The sequence below is a fragment of the Bos javanicus genome, chromosome 18 (assembly GCF_032452875.1).
Source record: "Bos javanicus breed banteng chromosome 18, ARS-OSU_banteng_1.0, whole genome shotgun sequence".
In the NCBI taxonomy this organism is placed as follows: Eukaryota; Metazoa; Chordata; class Mammalia; order Artiodactyla; family Bovidae; genus Bos; species Bos javanicus.
In genome coordinates this window covers 16,836,012-16,859,833 of record NC_083885.1, presented here as the reverse complement: position 1 = coordinate 16,859,833, position 23,822 = coordinate 16,836,012, and the positions used below count along the sequence as shown (strand labels likewise).

General features: G+C 45.5%; 1 protein-coding gene across 3 annotated transcripts in view; it reads left to right on the top strand.

Annotated features, from left to right (window-relative positions):
- ABCC11 (ATP binding cassette subfamily C member 11) overlaps positions 1–23,822 on the top strand; it is a 90,229-nt gene that overhangs the window by 32,733 nt on the left and 33,674 nt on the right. The window contains exons 7-15 of one of the 3 annotated variants that reach the window (XM_061387101.1): positions 244–417; positions 1,416–1,563; positions 1,714–1,862; positions 7,535–7,642; positions 12,732–12,992; positions 16,901–16,972; positions 19,563–19,687; positions 21,546–21,618; positions 23,593–23,796. In XM_061387101.1, coding sequence (XP_061243085.1) covers positions 244–417; positions 1,416–1,563; positions 1,714–1,862; positions 7,535–7,642; positions 12,732–12,992; positions 16,901–16,972; positions 19,563–19,687; positions 21,546–21,618; positions 23,593–23,796 — 1,314 coding nt within the window. Of the gene's footprint in view, positions 1–243; positions 418–1,415; positions 1,564–1,713; positions 1,863–7,534; positions 7,643–12,731; positions 12,993–16,900; positions 16,973–19,562; positions 19,688–21,545; positions 21,619–23,592; positions 23,797–23,822 lie in introns of those variants that run through there. The other 2 variants (XM_061387102.1, XM_061387104.1) reach the window with 2 other exon arrangements.

The window sequence follows — 23,822 nt, the reverse complement described above, 5'->3', positions numbered from 1 at the left end:
ATAACCATGTAATCATTCCAGCTTTACAGGTGGAGGCTCAGAGTGGCAAAGTAACTTGTTCAGGGTCACAAAGCTAGTGACATGAGACCTGTGAACCTGGTGTGTCTCTCCGCTCTGCCACCCTGCCTCTCTAGCTTGCCTGCCCATAGAAGGCATGGCGAAGCCACCTGTCACAGGCACATGCAGCCTCTTCTGGGAACTTGGAGAGGTGACACCTGTGTCCATGGGCTTATTGTCTCACAGGCCATTGGCTTCTTGACCACCGATGTAAACTGCCTGTACGAGGGAGTGTACTATGGGCCCCTGGCCGTGCTCACCTTCTTACTGTTGATAAGCTGCAGCATCACCTCTTGCCTTGTTCTCGGACCCATAGCGCTCATTGCCACGCTGTGCTATCTTCTGTTTTTGCCACTGCAGGTAATGTCTTTGCCACCCATTTGATGTTGGACATTCCCCAGAACTCTTAGGGCTCTGGAATTGGGGGTGCTTCTGAATGGGAAGGCTGACACTTGTTGACTGCTCATTCTATTGCAAGTGAGATTCAGAGTCCATTCCTACCTCAAATGGTTCTCTGGCCACCATGCTGGGGCCTCATAAATATTAATAAGAAGTGAACCTGATGGGTGAGGTCCACCTCGTGGGTGTCTGTGAGTGATTATCTGCTTCATGGACTTTCCTCAGTAGCTATCTTCTGTGGAAGATTTTGGTTCCTTCTCTTTTACCCGGACTGTGCTGGTATACTAGAGCTGACAGCATAGAACATTGGCACAATTTAATGGGGGAAGGGAAGCAAATTTGCTGCCAAAGATTCAGCTGAAAAAAAAAAATGGGCAAAACAGGAAGTGACTCTTGGATTTGTGTGCTCTGAATTATTGAAATGGAGTGTTTTCCTTTGTCAGTTCAGGTAATCTGATCAAAAGGTGATTGTGGTCCCACTGCACAGCACAGGAAACCATATTCAATATCCTGTGACAAACCATAATGGAAAATTATTTATATATATATATATATATATGTATGTATAACTGAGTCATTTTGCTGTACTGAGAAATTAATACAGCACTATAAATTAACTATACTTCAATAAAATTTTTTTAAAAGGTGGTGTAATTGGTAGAGGGTTTAGGGTTCCCAGAGGCAGAGGAGTCATGTTTCTGTTTAGTTGGCCAAGTTCTGGCTTGGAACCCAGAAAAGAAAGCCCCCCAAGGATGTGTGAGGCAGGTGTCTTGAGGCATGATGGCCCAGAGAGGCTTCTAAACCTTCATCGGGGACCAGGAACCGGGAGTGCAGGATTAGACCCAGGGATTCAGTCCACACGCAGAGCTGACTTTGGAAGTACTCTCAGTTGCCACACTAATGCCAGACTGCACTTTCCTGCCCTTATAAAAGATGCTCTTGCTGCATCCTCACTGCAGGCATTCCTGACCAGAAAGCTTGTGGAGTCACAGAAACATACATCAGAGGTCAGTGACCAGCGCATCCGCATGACCAGTGAAGTTCTCACAAGCATTAAGTTGATTAAAATGTACACCTGGGAGAAGCCATTTACAAAAGTCATTAAAGGTACAGAATATCTGGCTTTCTGCTCTGAGCCTGGGATGTCATGGTGGACTGAGCCTTTCACCTTCTGGGGATTCTTTCATCTTCTGGGGCTTGATCTATGCTCCTGGGAGAATGTTCTTGTGATTCATTTCTTCATTTTGAATTTTCCAGATCTCAGAAAAAAGGAAACAAAGCTCTTGGAGAAGTGTGGGCTTATCCAGAGCCTGACCACAGTCATCTTGTTCCTAGCCCCCTCCTTATCTGCAGTACTGCTGTTCCTCACTCACGTAGGCTTACGGTTGAAACTCACAATTTCAGTAGTAAGTGCTGGGGTACTTCATTTCCTCCCTCATATTGATAGGGAGTTTTCTCATGTGTCCTTTTCCAGTTCATGCCCCCTGAAAGATCTAGAGGTTTTGTAAATGAATAATACAAATGAATCTTGATTTTCCAGGCTGTTAGCGTCTTGAGCTTTCTTCCATTTCAGTCCATATGTGGAGCTGATATCCCCTGCATAGCAGCTGTGGGGGCAGGAGCAGGGTGGGGAATGACTATCATCTGGGGGGCAGTGGAGGTGAAATGTGTAATTAAAACCCAGACAATGCTGAGGTTGAAAATCCTGAAGTGGAGAGCTCCTCTGATCTCAAGATAGGGCCCTGGAAATGCATTTTAAATGCAAAGGTCTGGCTTCTTCTGTCTTTTCTTTTGTGATCTGACCCTGGCCTTGGGGAGCAGCAGCTGCCTTTCAAGGTTAGGAAGTTGATTAATTGACAATAGAGGTTTTCCAGGTGCTCAGTGGTAAAGAATCCGTGGGTTTGACCCCTGGGTTGGGAGGATCCCCTGGAGAAGGAAATGGTAACCCACTCCAATATTCTTGCCTGGAGAATCCCATAGACACAGGAACCTGGCGGGCTACAGTCCATGGGGTTGCAAAGAGTTGGACAAGACTTAGTGACTAAACAACAACAACAACAAAGCAGCTGTTAGAGAGGTTAGAATCCATCCAGAAAGCCCAGGAGCCTGCACCTGAAACGAGAGAGGTAGCATTTGACAGTCTGCAGCCAAGGGCTTGTTGCTGCTCCAGACGGCAGTCACCTCTGCTAGCCCGGCACACACCAAGGAACACCCCAGCGAGTCATTGGGTGGTAGGAAGACTGTGTAAGGAGAACGCTCAGTGGAACTTTAAGGTCACACTGCACTTACACCACACAAGTTTAGACTAAAGGTTAGACTAAAGCTCGGTTGGAGTGGAGGTTAATTTGGACCAAGAAGAGGGTAGAGACGGGGCATGAACTGCATGAATTGAATGGAAGGTTCCCAAGGTACCTCCAGGAGGTCATTCTCTGGGATCCTGAAAACCAAGGGTGGTTTGCTACAGTCAGGAAAGTTCTCCTGACAGGGTAAGGTGAGGCATGGATTAAGCCTGATGCTTAGTGAGATTTTTTCTTTTTTTTCTAAATTTTTATTGGATTGTAGCTCATTTATAATGTTATGTTAGCAAAGTGAATCAGATATATCAATTCTTTTTCAGATTTTTTTTCCTATATAGCTCATTACAGAATATTGAATAGAGTTCTCTGTGCTATATAGTCGATCCTTGTTAGTTATCTATTTTATATATAGTAGTCTGTACATATTAATCTCAATTTCCTAATTTATCTCTTCCCCCCACGTTTCCCCTTTGAAAACCGTAAGTTTAATTTTGAGATCAGTGAGTCTGTTTCTGTTTTGTGAATAAGTACATCTGTATCATTGTAAATTAGATTCCACATATAAATGATATCATATGCTCTTTGTCTTTCTCTCTCTGACTTAATTCTCTTAGTATGATAATCTCTAGATTCATCCATGTTGCTGCTAATGGCCTTATTTCATTCTGTTTTATGGATGAGTCATATGCCATTGAATGTATGTACCACATCTTCTTTATTCATCTGTCATTGGACATTTAGTTTGCTTTGATGTCTTGGCTGTTGTGAATAGTGCTTCCACGAACATTGTGGTGTACATATCTTTTCAAATTACGGTTTTCTCTGAATATATGCCCAGAAGTAGGATTGCTGGGTAATATGGTACTTTTCAGTTCAGTTGCTCACTCCTGTCCGACTCTTCGTGATCCCATGAATCACAGCACACCAGGCATCCCTGTCCATCACCAACTCCTGGAGTTCACCAAAACTCACGTCCATCGAGTTGGTGATGCCATCCAGCCATCTCATCCTCTGTCGTCCCCTTCTCCCCCTGCCCCCAATCCCTCCCAGCATCAGAGTCTTTTCCAATGAGTCAACTCTTCACATGAGGTGGCCAAACTATTGGAATTTCAGCTTTAGCATCAGTCCTTCTAAAGAATGCCCAGGACTGATCTGCTTTAGAATCGACTGGTTGGATCTCCTTGCAGTCCAAGGGACTCTCAAGAGTCCTCCAACACCACAGTTCAAAAGCATCAATTCTTCGGCGCTCAGCTTTCTTCACAGTCCAACTCTCACATCCATACATGACCACTGGAAAAACCATAGCCTTGACTAGACAGACCTTTGTGGACAAAGTAATGTCTCTGCTTTTGAATATGCTATCTAGGTTTGTCATAACTTTCCTTCCAAGGAGTAAGCATCTTTTAATTTCATGGCTGCAGTCACCATCTGCAGTGATTTTGGAGCCCAGAAAAAAAAGTCTGACACTGTTTCCACTGTTTCCCCATCTGTTTCCCATGAAGTGATGGGACCGGATGCCATGATCTTTGTTTCCTGAATGTTGAGCTTTAAGCCAACTTTTTACTCTCCACTTTCACTTTCATCAAGAGGCTTTTGAGTTCCTCTTCACTTGCTGCCATAAGGGTGGTGTCATCTGCATAGCTGAGGTTATTGGTATTTCTCCCAGAAATCTTGATTCCAGCTTGTGCTTCTTCCAGCCCAGGGTTTCTCATGATGTACTCTGCATATAAGTTAAATTAGCAGGATGACAATATACAGCCTTGACGAACTCCTTTTCCTATTTGGAATCCGTCTGTTGTTCCATGTCCAGTTCTAACTGTTGCTTCCTGACCTGCATGTAGGTTTCTCAAGAGGCAGGTCAGGTGGTCTGGTATTCCCATCTCTTTCAGAATTTTCCACAGTTTATTGTGATCCACACAGTCAAAGGCTTTGGCATAGTCAATAAAGCAGAAATAGATGTTTTTCTGGAACTCTCTTGCTTTTTCAATGATCTAGTGGATGTTGGCAATTTGATCTCTCGTTCGTCTGCCTTTTCTAAAACCAGCTTGAACATCTGTAAGTTCACGCTTCATGTATTACTGAAGCCTGGCTTGGAGAATTTTGAGCATTACTTTACTATCGTGTGCTGCTGCTCCTGCTAAGTCACTTCAGTCGTGTCCGACTCTGTGTGACCCCATAGACGGCAGCCCACCAGACTCCCCTGTCCCTGGGATTCTCCAGGAAAGAACACTGGACTGGGTTGCCATGAGCGAAATTGTGCGGTAGTTTGAGCATTCTTTGGCATCGCCTTTCTTTGGGATTGGAATGAAAACTGACCTTTTCCAGTCCTGTGGTCACTGCTGAGTGTTCCAAATTTGCTGGCATATTGAGTGCAGCACTTTCACAGCATCATCTTTCAGGATTTGAAATAGCTCCACTGGAATTCCATCACCTCCATTAGCTTTGTTCGTAGTGATGCTTTCTAAGGCCCACTTGACTTCACATTCCAGGATGTCTGGCTCTAGGTGAGTGATCACACCATTGTGATTATCTGGGTTGTGAAGATCTTTTTTGTATAGTTCTTTTGTGTATTCTTGCCACCTTGTCTTAATATCTTCTGCTTCTGTTAGGTCCATACCATTTCTGTCCTTTATTCAGCCCATCTTTGCATGAAATGTTCCCTTGGTATCTCTAATTTTCTTGAAGAGATCTCCAGTCTTTCCTATTCTGTTGTTTTCCTCTATATTTTTCTTTGCATTGATCGGTGAGGAAGGCTTTCTTATCTCTCTTTGCTGTTCTTTGGAACTCTGCATTCAGATGCTTATACCTTTCCTTTTCTCCTTTGCTTTTTGCTTCTCTTCTTTTCACAGTTATTTGTAAGGCCTTCCCAGACAGCCATTTTGCTTTTTTGTATTTCTTTTCCATGGGGATGGTCTTGATCCCTGTCTCCTGTACGAATGTCACGAATTGTATAAATATATATATATATATTTAAGGAACCTCCATATTGTTCTCCATAATGGTTGTACTAATTTACATTTCCACCAACAGTATAGGAGGATTCACTTTTCTCTACACCCTCTCTAGCATTATTATTTATAGATTTTTTTGATTTACTTATTTTTAATTGAAGGATAATTGCTTTACAGTATTACATTAGTTTCTACCAAACATCAACATGAATCAGCCATAGGTTTATCCATGTCCCTTCTCACTTGAACATCCCTCCAACATCCCTCCCAATCCCACCCCTCTTGGTTGTTACAGAGCCCCAGTTTGAGTTCCCTGAGCCGTACAACAAATTCCCATTGGCTATCTATTTTGCACTTGGTAATGTATATTTACATGTTACTCTCTCCATACCTCCCACCGTCTCCTTCTTCCCTCTGCATCTGTCCGTAAGTCTGTTCTCAATGTATCTCCACTGCTGCTGTGTAAATAGGTTCATCGGTACCATCTTTCTAGATTCCATATACATGCATTAGTATACAAAATTGCTTTTCTATTTCTGACTTACTTCACTCTGTGTACTAGGTTCTAGGTTCATTCACCTCATTAGGACTGACTCTCAAATGTGTTCTTTTTTATGGCTAAGTAACATTCCATTGTAAATATGTACCACAGCTTCTTTATCCATTCATCTGTTGATGGACATCTAGGTTGCTTCCATGTCCTAGCTATTATAAATAAAGCTGCAATGAACAGTGGGGTACATATGTCTTTTTCAGTTTTGGTTTCTTCAGGGTATGTGCCTAGTAGTAGGATTGCTGGGTCATATGGTAGTTTTATTCTTAGTTTTTTAAAGGAATCTCCATGCTGTTCTCCATAGTGGCTGTATCAATTTTCATTCCAACCAACACTGCAAGAGGGTTCCCTCTTCTCCACACCCTGTCAAGCATTTATTGTTTGTAGATTTTTTGATTATGGCCGTTGTGACCAGCGGAGAAAGCGATGGCACCCCACTCCAGTACTCTTGCCTGGAAAATCCCATGGACGGAGGAGCCTGGTAGGCTGCGGTCCATGGGGTGGCGAAGAGTCGGACACAGCTGAGCGACTTCACTTTGACTTCTCATTTTCATGCATTGGAGAAGGAAATGGCAACCCACTCCAGTGTTCTTGCCTGGAGAATCCTAGGGACGGGGAGCCTGGTGGGCTGCCGTCTATGGGGTCGAGCAGAGTCGGACACGACTGACACGACTTAGCAGGAGTAGCAGCGTTGTGACCAGTGAGAGATGATACCTCATTGTAGTTTTTGATTTGCATTTCTCTAATAATTAATGGTGTTGAACATCTTTTCATGGTTTTTTTTTTTTTTGGTCATCTGTCTGTGTTCTTTGGAGAAATATCTGTTTAGATTTTCTGCCTATTTTTTGATTTTTTTTCTTTTATTGAGCTACATGAGCTGTTCGTATATTTTAGAGATTAATCTCTTTTAACAACAGTAATAGTTCAAAGCTATGTCACTGGTAGCTCTCTGGGTAATTTTTCAGTGCTTCCCAACTATTCCTGTACCACCGTCAGGATTTGGGGCATTTTGCCAATGGGGAAACTGTGGTGGGAGTGACCTGTCTGAGTTAAGGAATTACCCAGTGCTAAGCTATAAACGCGACCAGGCCTTCACTCAGTGACTTTAAGATGAGTGCTCTTCTCCACTTTTCCTAGTCTTCCCGAAATATCACATGAAGCTTGCTGGAAGCTACAGGTCTGGCTTTGCAGCTTGAAGCTCCTGGATGGGGTCTTCCTTGGGGTGGGGGAGCAGGACAGTGTTGAGACACTCACTGCCTCCTCTCTGCCTCATCCAGGCCTTCACCACTTTGGCCACCTTGGGTCCCATGCGGCTGTCAGTGTTCTTAACACCCTTCGCAGTCAAAGGCCTCACAAACTCCAAGTCTGCCGCGGACAGGTTCAAGGTGAGTGGCCAGAGGTCTGACCATGCAGTCCTTTACTCCCTGTTCTCATGTGCCTTCAGCCCCATGGCGTTCCTCCTGAGTGTGACCCCAGGCCAGGCAGGTCCAGCCTAGATGGAGAGGGACTAACTAGTAGTAGGATTGCTAATCCATCTAACTCAGTGGCCTCCTGTGCCCAGGCTGGTGTGGGGCTGGGAAGACAGATGAGTCAGGCTAGTTCCTGGGCCCCAAGGACATTCTAGGACATGGATCCAAACCACATCTCAGCCAGATGTGGTTTGACCTGCAGACCCTGTTCAGGTGTGGGTAGAGTTACCATGATGGTTTTGGTTTTTTAAAAATTGTATCTGTTGCTGGCATTTAAAAAACCGGAAATTGTATATTAAAGGCTCAGATTTCTGGATTTTCTTGAATAATCAGAAGATCTGGCAATACTGGACCCACATTATTCTGTGGCCACAGCAGCTCTAGCCGAGGTGATAGCTACCCCTCATTTAGTCAGGGAATTCAGGTGGAGTTTCCTGCAGCCTCCACCATGGCATAGCACACCTCCAGGCCTGGGGCTTACTTTCCATTCATCATCTCAGCAATGGTTTACTTCACTTCTTTACATTTCTGGTCTTGTCCCTATAGGCATCAAAGTTGAAAAACTCTAATCTAAACCAATTTTTAAAAGCATTTTATAGTCATCTCTCTTAAATGTGTGCAGTCCTCAATCTATATCATCCATTCACTCATACACTTATTAAAAAAAAAAAAAAATTAGCAAGAAGTTTCCCGGCAGTCCACTGGTTAAGAGCCTACATTTTCACTGCTGTTGCTCTGATTCAATCCCTGGCAGGGAACTTAGATCCTACAAGTTACACAATGTGGCTTAAAAGAAAAAAAATTAATGAATACCCACTCCAGTACTCTTGCCTGGAAAGTCCCATGGACGGAGGAGCCTGGTAGGCTGCAGTCCATGTGGTCGCTAAGAGTCGGACACGACTGAGCGACTTCACTTTGACTTTTCACTTTCATGCATTGGAGAAGGAAATGGCAACCCACTCCAGTGTTCTTGCCTGAAGAATCCCAGGGATGGGGGAGCCTGGTGGGCTTCCGTCTATGGGGTCTCACAGAGTCGGACACGACTGAAGCGACTTAGCAGCAGCAGCAGGCATGGAGAACACCACAGTGAGAATGACCAGTATGGTTCCTGCTCTCAGAGGGTTATAATTGTTACCAAGTCCAGGTTCACTCTGCTCACCACACGACAGGCCAATTAATCAAGAGACGAGGTGTTGAGTCAAGGAATACAACTTTATTTGGAAAGTTGGCAGACTGAGAAGATGTCAGAATGATGTCTCAAAATAACCATCCTATGGGGGTCTGGCTGCCAGGCAGGTTCTTTTATAGAACAGAGATGGGGGGAGATGAGGAAGTAAAAAAGACCGTTGGTTTTACAAATGTCTCCTGGCATGACCATCCTTAGGGAGAAGATGTGTTAATTTCTTCCTTCCTGTAGCCATCCACAAGTGGACACGGTACTGAACAAAGGCATTCTGGTTTAACATTCAGGCAGAGAAGGGCAGGGTTCCCTGAGGCAGGCCATTATGTACGAGCAGTATCCTTTTAGTGAATAAAAGCAGTGGGAAGCAAAGGTTAAAGTAAAAGAAGCAGATCCAGTATGGAGTCAGTTCTTTTCTATAACGTAATCTGGTATTGAAAACAGGTGATGTACAAGTGAATTAACTATCAAAGTAGACAACATTAGCTCATGTGAAGGGCTGTGGTGCCAATAAAGCAGAGTGATATTCTGGAGTGCATGCTGGGGAGGGCTGGGGCCACAGTGGTCAGGGACGTATCTCTCCCAAGGAGAGGTTTGAGTTGAGTGATAATGACAAAGCAGAGAGGACAGCAAGTACAAAAGCCCTGAGGCTGGAATTAACTTGTCTTGTCTGAGTAACACCAGTTCTTGACTTATCAACAGCCGCAGGAGCTCCCTAACTTCTCAGCTTCAGCTGTTGGGGCCCCTTCTGCCTCCTCCTCCCCACTGGAGGAGTTCTACTGCCCTCCCCTTCCTGCAGGGGAGGAGGAGGCTACAGCCTGGGCTCAGAAAGGTGGGTAGGGATGCTGACCAGAGAGACAGCTACAGGGCAGGGAAGGGAGTGGGATGGATGAAGGAAGAGAGGAGGAGGCTGGAAGGGGAGGGTCAGGGCAAAGCCATGGTTTTTCCAGTAGCCATGTACAAATGTGAGAGTTGGACACAAAGAAGGCTGAGCACCGAAGAATTGATGCTTTCAAATTGTGGTGCTGGAGAAGACTCTTAAGAATCCCGTGGACTACAAGGAGATCAAACCAGTGAATCCTACAGGAAATCAACCCTGAATATTCATTAGAAGGACTGATGCTGAAGCTGAAGCTCCAGTACGAAGATGTAAAGAGCCAGCTCATTGGAAAAGACTGATGCTGGGAAAGACTGAGGGCAGGAGGAGAAGGGAGCAACTGGGATGAGATGGTTGGATGGCATCACTGACTCAGTGAACATGAATTTGAGCAAACTCCAGCAGACAGTGAAAGACAGGGAAGCCTGGCATGCTGCAGTCCATGGGGTCTCAAAGAATTAGACACGACTTAACTACTAAACACCAGCAAGAGAGCTAAGATATCAGACACTGGACTGCACTTCCTCAAGGCCTCAAAGGGCTGCAGCTGTTACGCTGGACAGGTACTAACCCTCCAAGTCCCTTCACTTCAAGACCTCTTTTCAGTCACCTGCATTTTCTGTCTGATGCATAGGCATTTGTCTTTGAGATCCTCAGGCTGGAAGCGGGAGGAGAGATCTCTGAGGCCAGATTCTTTCTCCTCTGTTCCCCTCAGGGCTGTACTAAGGAGTCACCTTGGGGATGGGGCAGGGAGAAGAAAGCTGCAGGCCCTCAGGAAGGCTGCCTCTGTGCAGGTGGTCACAGGTAGGAGGCAAGCTGGCTGCTGGGTGCTGCCGAGGCTGCATGCTGGGCTCTGGGCAAGGCCCCGCGGTGGGCCGCACTCCAGACCACCTTTTCCTCTGCACTGGTTATTAAAAAAAAAAATGAGTGAAAAGTCACTGAATGGCATCACTAAAGCTACAGAGTGAGAATTTGCTTAGAGCATTTGGGGGTCACCCCATAACCCAGTTTGTTGGTGTCAATTCATGTCCAGATGTGTGCTTGCTGTGCTGACACATTAAGGCAGTGTGCTGTTTTTGTTCTTTTTTTTTTTTTTTTAAAGCAAGGGAATGAAAACCACAAATCTGGGGACAGTGGTTGCCCAAGGGGAGGGCTTGGAACGAGGGGGTTGCTTTGTCCCACCAAGCAGGAGGATGAGCTGGGGAAGGACCCCATTGATCGATAAAAGTCATGGTTCCTGGGTCTGCTGGTGGGCTCACAGATATTTAATATATTATTAAAAAATTGCTAAACAAGTAAATGCCCAACTAGCTAAATGAAATAAAGTGGGCCATGCAGTTCCTGCTGATAACTATATGCCTTGACCCAAATATTATAGTTAATTCATTTCAATGTACCTGAGGTTCAATTTTAAAAAATAAACAAACTACCTCTGTTTTTCTAAATTTTATTTTATGTTAGAATATAGTTGATTTACAATGTTGTATTGGTTTCATGGATACAGCAAAGTGATTTATATATATATATATACACATTTATATATATCTATACACACACACACACACACACATACACACACATATATATACACATTCTTTTTCAAATTATTTTCCTGTATAGGTCATTACAGAATACTGAGTAGAGTTCCCTGTGCTATACAATGGGTCCTTGTTGGTTATCTATTTTAAATAGAGTATGTATGTATGTATGTATGTATGTTAACAGTATGTATCTGTTAATTCCAAACTCCTAATTTATCCCTGCCTCTACCTTTCTTCTTTGGTGATGATACATTTGTTTTCCAAGTCTGTAGTCTGTTTCTGTTTTGTAGATAAAATTCATTTGTATCTTTTTTTTTTTTTTTAGATTCTGGATTTACTTCACTTAGTATGATAATCTCTGGGTCCATCCATATTGCTACATGTGGCATTATTTCTTTTATTCCTCTGAAAATAGCTTTTTGTTGTGTTTTTGTGAAAGGCTATATACTCTTTGCAAAGGTTCAGACAAGGCAAAAAGATACAGAGAATAAAGATTGCTCAGTATTTACTATAGAGAGACAAAATCAATTGTCCAAAATGTCCGCAAGTGTCTTTCTAGATCTCTTTCTGAGCATGTCCTGGTGGAGAAATGCAAATGCAATTTGATCAGTGAGGTCATACTTCCCACCCACCTTTTTTTGGTGCTAGAATTCTTGCAGTTCAACTCTTATTCCTTGCAGACAGTGAGATGGAGGTGTGGAGAAAAGTGACCTGCCAATACATTTTGAAATATATGACCCAAACAGCATTTTGCACAGAGTTGTGCCTGGACAGACCTTTTTACTTTTAATACGTAGAAATGAAAGTTAATGAGAAAAACCACACATCAGTATTATGTTTCAACAGCTCTTACCACTTAAGACAAGGCTAATGTAGGTTATGTCACTGCTGCTGCTGCTGCTAAGTCGTGTCCAACTCTGTGCTCCTGCTTCAGTCGTGTCCGACTCTGTGCGACCCCATAGACGGCAGCCCACCAGGCTCCCCCGTCCCTGGGATTCTCCACGCAAGAACACTGGAGTGGGTTGCCATTTCCTTCTCCAATGCATGAAAGTGAAAAGTGAAAGTGAAGTCGCTCAGTCGTGCCTGACTCTCAGTGACCCCATGGACTGCAGCCCACCAGGTTATGTCACTAGTTAATGTAAATTAAGATGGAAAGGAACTCAGTACAGGAAGGATACAAATGTGAAAGAACGGCCCAGTAGTCTGAGATTTGGAAAACCCTGATGTGGAATTTTCACTAGCAAAAACTAGCCTCTTCTAATTGATGGTGGTTCTTCAGACTTCTCAGTTTATTAAAAGTTCATAAATCAGACCAGTTGGCAAGCCAGTAAAACGGGTATGTGTTCCTACTGGACTAAAGAACTAAATTCCTCCCCGCTTCCTTTCCTTTTTTTTTTTTCTGTACAGAAATTTTTCCTCCAAGAGAGCCCTGTCATATATGTTAAGGAATTGGAAGACCCCAGAAAACCAGTGGTTTTAGAGGAGGCCACATTGTCATGGAGAAAGACTTGCCCTGGGATCATCAATGGGGCCTTGGAGCTGGAGAAGAACAGATACACTCCCGAGGGGATGACTAGAGCTCAGCCACCTCTGAGCGGCCTTGAGCCCAAGGATCAAGGGGACACCCGGGGCCCAGAGTTGCGCAAGATAAACCTGGTGCTGTCAAAGGTAGCCTCGTGTGGTCTGTGCAGGCGGGCTGGTGGCCAGACTTTCAGGGCCGAAGACTGGGAGATTGGCCTCACGCACCACCACTTCCTTGGCTAAAAACTGCCCTCTCCAAGATCTCCCTCTAAAATAGAAAATTTCCATAGAAAGACAAAGAGAGAGAAAATTTCCATGGAGGGCAAATAGGAAGTCTTTCATACTTAAGTGTAAATCAGTTAATCATCTAAACTGTTTTGTAATAGCATGACCTAGAATAGCAAGCTGTATGCTCGCTGGTCTTTGGAGGGACCAAGGATAAAGGGAGAAGGCTAAACTAATGTTTATTGAGTTCCTAGTGTGTGCCAAGCACTGTGCTGTATCTTTCCGTTTGGTTATTCTGTGAACTGACATCATTTGGCTTCTTCTCTGACTAATATTTGCAACAGTTGGCTCCTCTGCTCTGTCTAATAATCATATAGATATAGAATATAGACATTGATCTATATCTAGTGATAGATATATCTAGTGATAGATATATCTAAAATAGATACAACTATCTAATAGTAATCAATATTGACATCTAGTAATAATAAATATTAATATCTAATATTAGTGATATATCTATATTTCCCCCCTTGATGGTCACCTGCAGTCCCATGGCTCTGGCATCCAGCTCTACGGTGTTATTATCTCTAGCCTTGAAGTTTCCTCTGAGTTCCAGACTTAACTCTCTGTTTATTACCTCCTGTTCAATGCCTACCAGATATTTCAAACAAACAAGACCAAAAAAGAACTTGGTTTTCACCCTCTCTGATCCATTCCCCAGGTCTTCTCCATCTCTGGAGGTGGCATCACCATCTTTCCAGGGGTTAAGGTCCTAGAAGTCAAACTTGCCTTTCCTTTCCTCCCATCCATCCAGTCTCCATCAGTGAGGCCTGGCAGCTCTCCAAAAGCATCTCTCCTGGACCAGCCTCATCTCACCACAGCCTCCTCCACTGCCTTAGCCCCAACCACCAGCATGCCATGCCTAGCTCCTCTATCAAACCAGTCGCTCAGTCGTGTCTGACTCTTTGCGACCCCATGAATTGCAGCATGCCAGGCCTCCCTGTCCATCACCAACTCCCAGAGTTCACTCAGACTCACGTCCATCGAGTCAGTGATGCCATCCAGCCATCTCATCCTCTGTTGACCCCTTCTCCTCTTGCCCCCAGTCCCTCCCAGCATCAGAGTCTTTTCCAATGAGTCAACTCTTCGCATGACGTGGCCAAAGTACTGGAGTTTCAGCTTCAGCATCATTCCTTCCAAAGAAATCCCAGGGCTGATCTGCTTTAGAATGGACTGGTTGGATCTCCCTGCAGTCCAAGGGACTCTCAAGAGTCTTCTCCAACACCACAGTTCAAAAGCATCAATTCTTCGGTGCTCAGCCTTCTTCACAGTCCAACTCTCACATCCATACATGACCACTGGAAAAACCATAGTCTTGACTAGACAATCCTTTGTTGGCAAAGTAATGTCTCTGCTTTTCAATATGCTATCTAGGTTGGTCATTACTTTCCTTCCAAAGAGTAAGCGTCTTTTAATTTCGTGGCTGCAGTCACCGTCTGTAGTGATTTTGGAGCCCAGAAAAATAAAGTCTGACGCTGTTTCCACTGTTTCCCCATCTATTTCCCATGAAGTGATGGGACTGGATGCCATGATCTTCGTTTTCTGAATGTGGAGCTTTAAGCCAACTTTTTCACTCTCCACTTTCACTTTCATCAAGAGGCTTTTTAGTTCCTCTTCACTTGCTGCCATAAGGGTGGTGTCATCTGCATATCTGAGGTTATTGATATTTCTCCCGGTAATCTTGATTCCAGCTTGTGTTTCTTCCAGTCCAGCGTTTCTCATGATGTACTCTGCATATAAGTTAAATAAACAGGGTGACAATATATAGCCTTGACGAACTCCTTTTCCTATTTGGAACCAGTCTGTTGTTCCATGTCCAGTCCTAACTGTTGCTTCCTGACCTGCATACAGGTTTCTCAAGAGGCAGGTCAGGTGGTCTGGTATTCCCATCTCTTTCAGAATTTTCCACAGTTTATTGTGATCCACACAGTCAAAGGCTTTGGCATAGTCAATAAAGCAGAAATAGATGCTTTTCTGGAACTCTCTTGCTTTTTCCACGATCCAGCGGACGTTGGCAATTTGATCTCTGGTTCCTCTGCCTTTTCTAAAACCAGCTTGAACATCTGGAAGTTCACGGTTCACATATTGCTGAAGCCTGGCTTGGAGAATTTTGAGCATTACTTTACTAGCATGTGAGATGAGTGCAATTGTGCAGTAGTTTGAGCATTCTTTGGCATTGCCTTTCTTTGGGATTGGAAGGAAAACTGACCTTTTCCAGTCTTGTGGCCACTGCTGAGTTTTCCAAATTTGCTGGCATATTGAGTGCAGCACTTTCACAGCATCATCTTTCAGGATTTGGAATAGCTCAACTGGAATTCCATCGCCTCCACTAGCTTTGTTTGTAGTGATGCTTTCTAAGGCCCCCTTGACTTCACATTCCAGGATGTCTGGCTCTAGGTCAGTGATCACACCATCGTGATTATCTGGGTCGTGAAGATCTTTTTGTACAGTTCTTCTGTGTATTCTTGCCATTTCTTCTTAATATCTTCTGCTTCTGTTAGGTCCATACCATTTCTGTCCTTTATCGAGCCCATCTTTACATGAAATATTCCTTTGGTATCTCTGATTTTCTTGAAGAGATCCCTAGTTTTTCCCATTCTGTTGTTTTCCTCTATTTCTTTGCATTGATCGCTGAAGAAGGCTTTCTTATCTCTTCTTGCTATTCTTTGGAACTCTGCATTCAGATGTTTGTATCTTTCCTTTTCTCCTTTGCTTTTCACTTCTCTTCTTTTTACAGCTATTTGTAAGGCCTCCCCAGACAGCCATCTTGCTTTTTTGCATTTCTTTTCCATGGGAATGGTCTTGATCCCTGTCTAAGAGCCTCCTTAGTAGCCTCTCTGCTTCCACTTTTGCCCTCTTACAGTCCATCCCACATGGTGGACAGAGGGAACCTTCTAAAACAAACCAATTCAAGTCACTCTTCTGGTTAAGTCATTCGGTGACTCTCCACTGCACTTAGGGTAGAGTCTAGGTTTTCCTGAGCAACTGCCCACATCTCCAACCTCGTCTCTCATTCGTTCCCTCCACACCAGCCCTCTAACTGCTCTTTGTCTGTCACCTTGTTCCTATCTCAGGACCTTTGCTCCTCATGTTCCCATGGTGTGAAACCTTCAGGTCTTCTCTCTCACTCCTTCTTGTCATTCAGGTATCCGCTGCAATGACACATACTCTTATGAAGCCTTCCCTGGCCAGCCCATCTAACACTGCTTTAACCTCCAACTGTCTGTCATGGTAGCAAATTTATTTAATTTATACCACTTACCACCATCTGTTTTCTTTGTTTTGTTATTTATTTCATGGTTTTTCTCTCCCCACTAGTTGTAAACTTAATGAGAGTTCTTCTTTGTTGCTTGGTGCACAGAAGAAATGCACATGACTATTCGATGGATGAATGAATGAATGAAGGAGTATATGCTGAACTGGCTTCATTATCCCCATTTTACAGATGAGGAAACCGAGGCATAGAGAGTCTTAAGTGACTTGCCCAGGATCATAGAGTAGAATAGATGTAGATCTGGAATTTGGGTTTTGTGCCTGACGGGCCATCTGTGCATAATTCCTTTCTGCCAGCCTCATGCAATTTCCTTCCTCTGAGGTTGCCGCATCCCACCTGTACAGACTGGCCTCTCAGCTCCTCTTGAGCTTTGTCTGAGGGGCCTTGGGGTGCGTGTAGCTGTTTTCTGTTTGTCATTTTGCATAACAGACAATAGACCTGTCCTGGGCAAGTCACCTGTCCCAACGCCTGTCTGTTCTCCTTGGCTTTGCAGGGTACCATGCTAGGGGTCTGTGGCAACACAGGGAGTGGCAAGAGCAGCCTGCTATCAGCCATCCTGGGGCAGGTGAGTGTATTGTGGCCCATGCATGCACCCCCGGCCCCACCGAGGGCCAGAAACCCCCAGGTTCCAGGTCCCCCAGCAAGTCACGCCACCACTTCTTTCCCAGAAAGGGGTCCAAACCAATAGAATTTTTATAAATTCAAAACAATTGAGCATGTGCTGTGGGGGAGATGAGTTATGAATGTGCTTCCATTTCACCTCCCAATGGGAGAACCACTTCTTAGGACACCTGGAGATCCATCCTCATTCTCTATGCTTTCCCTGCCCTTTGCTGTAATCAAGCAGCTACCAAGGTGGTGATACAGGCATCTCGATGCTTAATATGATAACACAAATCATCTCATGAAGACAAACTCAGAGTGGGACATGTGTCCCTACAGAGACAGCATCAGGCCCTTGAAATCTGAACCGTCTAATCACATTGCCTTGGGACATTCTTGAGGTCTGCTTCATCTGCAGCTATGCAGGCATGTCACTCAGCCCACTCCTTCTCCAGTTTCCAACAAGACCAACCCTTTCCCCCCAAACACTGAGGTTATATTGCACACCTCCTGCTAAGTCGCTTAGTCGCCTCAGTCGTGTCCGACTCTGTGCGACCCCAGAGACGGCAGCCCACCAGGCTCCCCCATCCCTGGGATTCTCCAGGCAAGAACACTGGAGTGGGTTGCCATTTCCTTCTCCAATGCATGAAAGTGAAAAGTGAAAGTGAAGTCGCTCAGTCGTGTCCGACTCTTCGCAACCCCAGAGACGGCAGCCCACCAGGCTCCTCTGTCCCTGGGATTCTCCAGGCAAGAACACTGGAGTGGGTTGCCATTGCCTTCTCCTAGTGAACAACAAAAAACAGCCATAAACCTGGACTGTATCTTAACAGCCATCTGTGTGTCTATGGCCCCCTTCTCACGGGGGATCTCTCCAGCCCTTCCACACAGCCTCAGCCTCACTGCGTCCTAGGGCTCTCTCCTACCCCCTCCCCACTTTGTCCACTGTCCTCCTTCCCACAATGGTTGGGAGAACTGTCTGGTATCCCTCCTTCCTTAGCTCCTCCTCCTTAAAGCACATGGACAAACTCATCACCTCCTAGGAAAGCGCTCACCTTGTCAATAGCAATTCTCTCTGAATACATCAGTCTGATGGCTCATTTGTGTGTGTGTGTGTGCACCACAGGTGATGCAATTTCTTCCCCCAACTTCTTACAACTAAGGAGAAGAAAACGTCCACTTTTAAAAAAATCATTCACTCATTCACGTATACATTCGGCTGTGTTGTGTCTTAGTTGCGGTATGAGGTGTCTTCGTTGCATTATGTGGAATCTTTCACTGTGGCTCATGGATTCTCTAGTTATGGTGTGAGGGCTTAGTTGCTCCCACACATGTAGAATCTTGGTTCCCTGACCAGGGATCGAACCCACGTCCCTTGCATTGCAAGGTGGATTCTTAACCACTGGGCCACCAGGGAAGTCCCCACTTTTTTTTTTTTTTTTTAATAAAAATAGTTTGAATAGTATTTGAATGCCAGGCCCTGTGTTCAGAGCTTCCCATTTTTTCCCTTGGCCCGCAACCCAAAAACAAACTCCACGAGGAAGGCACAGACATTGAGGTCAGTTTACAGATGAGTAAATGAGGCTGAGAGAGGTGACTTGCCCACAGCTGCCAGCAGGTGAGGGATGCAGCCAGGGAGGATACCAGTCCAGCTGATGTCAGAGCTTTGCTTCTCATCACAGCTACGTTTCCCAGCAGCTTCCATTCAGGGCCACCTTTCTACGTGGTTGGGGGCTTGTCGCTTCAAATGAACCAATCACTTAGCTTCCCATAAAGGAAAACAAAAAGATGTCATTTAAAGGTTTAGTTCTTATTAAAGCCTGTCTTCAGTTAAGAAGTAGGAAGCACAGGATAAGAAGAGAAAGAAGCATAAGATCATGAGGTCCTCTGCTGGGGTCATGGGCATGAGGGTTGTGGCCTTGATTCTTTTTAAATGTGTGCTTTTAAATTTACCCTGCAGAAAAGCAGGAAGAACACTACGGTAAAGATCCGTATACCCACCATTGAGATTCAGGAGTTGATAGCATTTGTATATTTGCCACATCTATGTAGAAATATACTTTGTAGAAGCATTATTTATTTATTTTTTGGTAGACCTATTTTAAATTACAAAGATTATGACACTTTCCCCACTAATGTTTCACCACGATGTCCAAAAAGTAAAGGCATTTCCTCATCTAACCGTGATGACGTTATCACATCCACAAATCAGTAATAATTCTGTGATACTCAGGGATGGACAGAGGTGGCCTGGAGCTTTCCATCTCACAGCAAGGGATTGGGGCTGGGGAAATAAGAGAAAAAAAGTATGGGTGACTTCAATGTGAACCTTGCCTTCAGTCACAGTAGGAACAGGTCTGGCTTTCCCCAACTACTGCCCACATTCTCAGGGCCTTCACCAGTGGGCCTGGCAGGATCCTGTTAAGATTTCATTTACACAGGAGAGCCCCCAGGCTCCTGGAGCACAGTGGAGCCCTGGGCACTGTGGCTGCTGAGCCAGGGGGGATCTGTTCCGTGGCTGCCACGGTCCTGAGGCTGGACTCACTCTGCCGCAGATGCACTTGCTGGAGGGTTCAGTGGGGGTGCACGGAAGCCTGGCCTATGTCCCCCAGCAGGCCTGGATCATCAAGGGGAGTGTCCGGGAGAACATCCTCATGGGAAGCCAATACGACGAGGCCTGGTGAGCTTCTGGGCTTCTGGGGCTGGTTTGGAGAGGGGCCTCTCACTGCTAATAATGACTTGCTGTGTGCTCACTTACATGCATCACTGTATTTCCTTCTCACTGGGAAGGAAAGATTCTCATCAGATCCATTTTCTAGCAAATCAGCTGAGGCCCCCAAGAGACTGAATAATTTGCCCAAAGTCATTGAGCTGCTAGGATATGGTAGAGTCAGAATCTGAACCCAGTTGCTTTCAGAAACTTCACGCTAAGTCGCTTCAGTCGTGTCATACTCTGTACAACCCCATGGACTGTAGCTCCTCTGTCCATGGGATTCTCCAGGCTAGAATATTGGAGTGGATTGCCATGCCCTCCTTTAGGGGGTCTTCTCAACCGAGGGACCGAATTCGTGTCTCACACCTCCTGCAAAGGCAAGCAGGTCCTTTACAGCTAGTGCCACCAAACTTAACTATTGTGCTCCTTTGGCTCAAAATAACCCTCCCCTTCCGAAAGTGTTCCTTTGAAACTTCCTTTGTGTTAATTAATTCCTGAAGGTAAAGTCAAAAGCTAAAACACGTGGGTGGTGTGCAACAGTAGAGGAAGGAGTTTAGATTCCCAGCCCCGCCCACACCCTCCTTACCCTTTGCAGCCTCTCCCTCCAGAGTCCTGGGTGGACCTGCTTGAGACATGTGCTCTGAAGTCATGAGCAAAGTCTGGTCAGTGGAGGAGCAAGGAAAACTGCTCTGATTGCTACAGCTATGCTTCCAATTCTGGTGGACTCTGGCCCCTTTTAACTCTTTGCCTGATTTTGCAATCTGCCTGTTGTAACCTTGCTGAAAGGCACAGATATGTGGGTGTATAAACCAGCTGTCTCCAGTCGGTTTGTTCGTGAGCTCCTCAACATCAGGTCTATCGTGCCCAGCCCCCACCCCACCTGCTTTTCCTCCCAAATTCCCAATTAGGCTTAATGGCATCACTGAACTGTGCAACCCAGGGAGCCTGACCCTGCCTCCTCCAAGAACCACCTCCTCCTTCCACATGTAATTGGTCAGCAACTCTGGAAGACTCAACCTCCTAAATAGCACTGGTATAATATTTCCCTTCTCCACCTCCACTGCCAGCTCTGGTCTGTGACCTTCTGCCAGAACGGTGCCCACTGCCCCGCTCTTGGCTCTGTCTCCAGCCTTCTCCCGCTCTGTTCGACTTTGTGCTCTGCCTCCAGGGCAGCTGTCCTAAAAGCCCAGTCTCATCCTGTCACTGCTCAGCTTTCAGACTGACATGACTCATAGAGCAGTTTGTCAAAAATAAAAACACACTATCTTTTGACTCTGAAAATTCACCGCTATGTAGTTAATACATATAGCGCCACCCATGAATGCCAAGATCCATGTACAAGAATGTTCACATCGAATTATTCAGGAGAGCCAAAAACTAGCAACAATCCAAATGTCCAGCATTAGCTCACTGGTTAAACAGTGCATGGTGCTTCCCTATACTGGAATATGGTAGTGCCATTAAAACAATATAAGCCTATATCCGCTGTACATACCATATATCACTAGATTATTTCTGAACACATATAGAGGAAACTCTATTAGTGACTGATTCAGAGGAAAGCAGCTGAGGGTCAACGATGCGAGGGAGACTCACTTTTCACCTTTTCTTCTTTTTGTTCTGTTCAAACAATTACCAAGTGCACATGTTACATTAAAAAAAAAATGAAGGAAGGAAATGAAAAAAGCCTCCTGTGATTTACCATTAAATTCAGGATCAAGGCCAAATTTTTCAGCATGGAATGCAAGACCTTCCCTTCCAAACTGGAGAAGGCCGGAGGGCCTGCGGCCGGCCACCAGGCCCTTTAGCTCCCTCTCCTTCACAGGTATCTCCAGGTGCTCCACTGCTGCTCCCTGAACCATGATCTGGAAATTCTGCCCTTCGGAGACATGACGGAGGTGAGCGGGAGGCGAGGGTACCCCACTTCTGTTGTGATGGTGCCTTTGTCATGGTGTTCTGGGGTCCTCAGACTGCCTCCTTGGGTAGGTAAGACGAGAGACCCCAGCTCTTCCTTCCCAAAGCAGCTGGAGCTAGTCCTGCAGTCTCAGAGCCTTCCCTCCCAAGGAAGGGAAGTTGTGGCTCACCTGACCTTGGGAGCTGACAAACGGGCTACCTTGCCTCACCAGAATGGGAGTTGATCTCAGACTTCTTCTGAATCAAGAGCAGAGACCCTGTGAGGATGAGAAGCACCCCCCAACCCCTCTACTCCACCCCCTACCCCAGTCATCCATCTTTGCTCCCCACCACCCTGCCCCTCTCTAGAGCACTGCCTTTGACAGTGGGGATGGCAGCCATAGCCCTGCTGTGGCAATGCCAGTTCTGACTGCTAGGTGCTCCTGATAATTCTCCATCTTTCACGTCAGTAGCCACCTTTACTCTACATAAGACCTTTGTAAGATAAAAGCAGTATGGTTGCCTTGATTTTATTATCTAATAATAGCTCAGTTGGCTGAGCATTCACTACATTCAAGGTACTGTTCTAGCAACTCTAATATATTAGGTGAGCCTCAGATAACCTATGAGGTCAGTTCTTTTATTATCCTTCCTTTAATGATCAGCAGTGTACCCTGGAGGGTAGAGAGCTTGGTTGTTTTGTTCAGCGTCTCCCCTTCAGTAGGAAGAACCAGCTCTGCTCTGTAAAATGCATCAGTAATAGTTCTGACCTCATCAGGATGATTAGAGGTTTAGGTGAGTTGATACATAACTTGCTTTGAATAGTGCTTGGCGTAGGGTAAGTGTTAGGCCGTCATTAGAGGAACACAGTAGGCATTGAAGTCTGCTGAGTGAGTAAGGAAACTGAGCCTCGCCCAGGCCAAGCCCCTTATCTATGGTCACATGCGAACTGGAGGCAGAGCAGTGAGAAGCGGTCACCCCACTGCTCTTTAAACTCTGCTTCTCTTCTACAACGTCACCAGAGTTCAGGGTCGAGCAGGGATAGAACTTAGACCCTGGGTGTCACGGCCTCAGGACCTGACATAGGGATGGGCCAGCCAGCACTGCCTGAAGTGCTAGTCTGCTAGGGAACTCCAATCCACTGTCCAGTGATTCTGGTTAGCACCCTCGACTCCTGACATAACAAACCTGCCCACCACCTCAGCTATAATACAGTCTTGGTCTTGGGCAATACCCCTAACCCAGGCCAGTGATCCCACCAGTTGACAGTTACAGTCAACAGAAATTTAAAACCATTGTAAGATGTAAGAAGGTGCTGTTTCTTGGGATAAGTGATTTATTTTTATGAGCTAAGCTGTTAAAAGTTTTAATATGCTTTCTGACAAGCCAACCAATTTAGAAAAAATGATATGTTACTATGAATTACAAATTTCAGTTAAGTGAGCATCAGTTTTTTTCATCCTTTACTAAGCATATTGTGAAAAGTATTTTTATTTTCTTTTTAATTAATTATTAATTTTTGTTTGACTGTGCTGGGTCTTCATTGCTGCACCCAGGCTTTCTCTAGTTGCAGCAGGCAGGGGCTGCTCTCTAGTTGCAGTGCTCGGGTTTCTCATTGTGGTGGCTTCTTTTGTCACTGAACACAGGCTCTAAGGGCTCCCAGACTTCAATAGTTGCAGCATGAGGGCTCTAGAACACAGGCTCAGTAGTTGCGGGACATGGGTTTAGTTGCCTGGTGGCACATGGAAGCTTTCTGGACCGGGGATCAAACTCACGTCCCCTGTATTGGCAGGTGGACTGTTAACCACTGGGAAGTCGAGATTGTGAAAAATATTTTAAGTGCCAGGGGTGTCAAATCATTAGGTGTCGAGGAGTGTGCACCGAGGGGGGTTAGTCTGTCCACCTGCCCACCTGGCTGGTGGGAGCACAGCTGGCTGGGTCACCCTCCAGACTCGGCGCCTTTGGCTGCCTGTCCACAGATTGGGGAGCGGGGCCTCAACCTCTCGGGGGGGCAGAAGCAGAGGATCAGCCTGGCCCGGGCCGTCTACTCTGACCGTGAGCTCTACCTGCTGGATGACCCACTCTCGGCCGTGGATGCCCATGTGGGGAAGCATATCTTTGAGGAGTGCTTTAAGAAGGTGCTCAGGAGGAAGACCATCATCTTGGTGACCCATCAGCTGCAGGTGACCACCCTTCTGGGGCTCTGGCC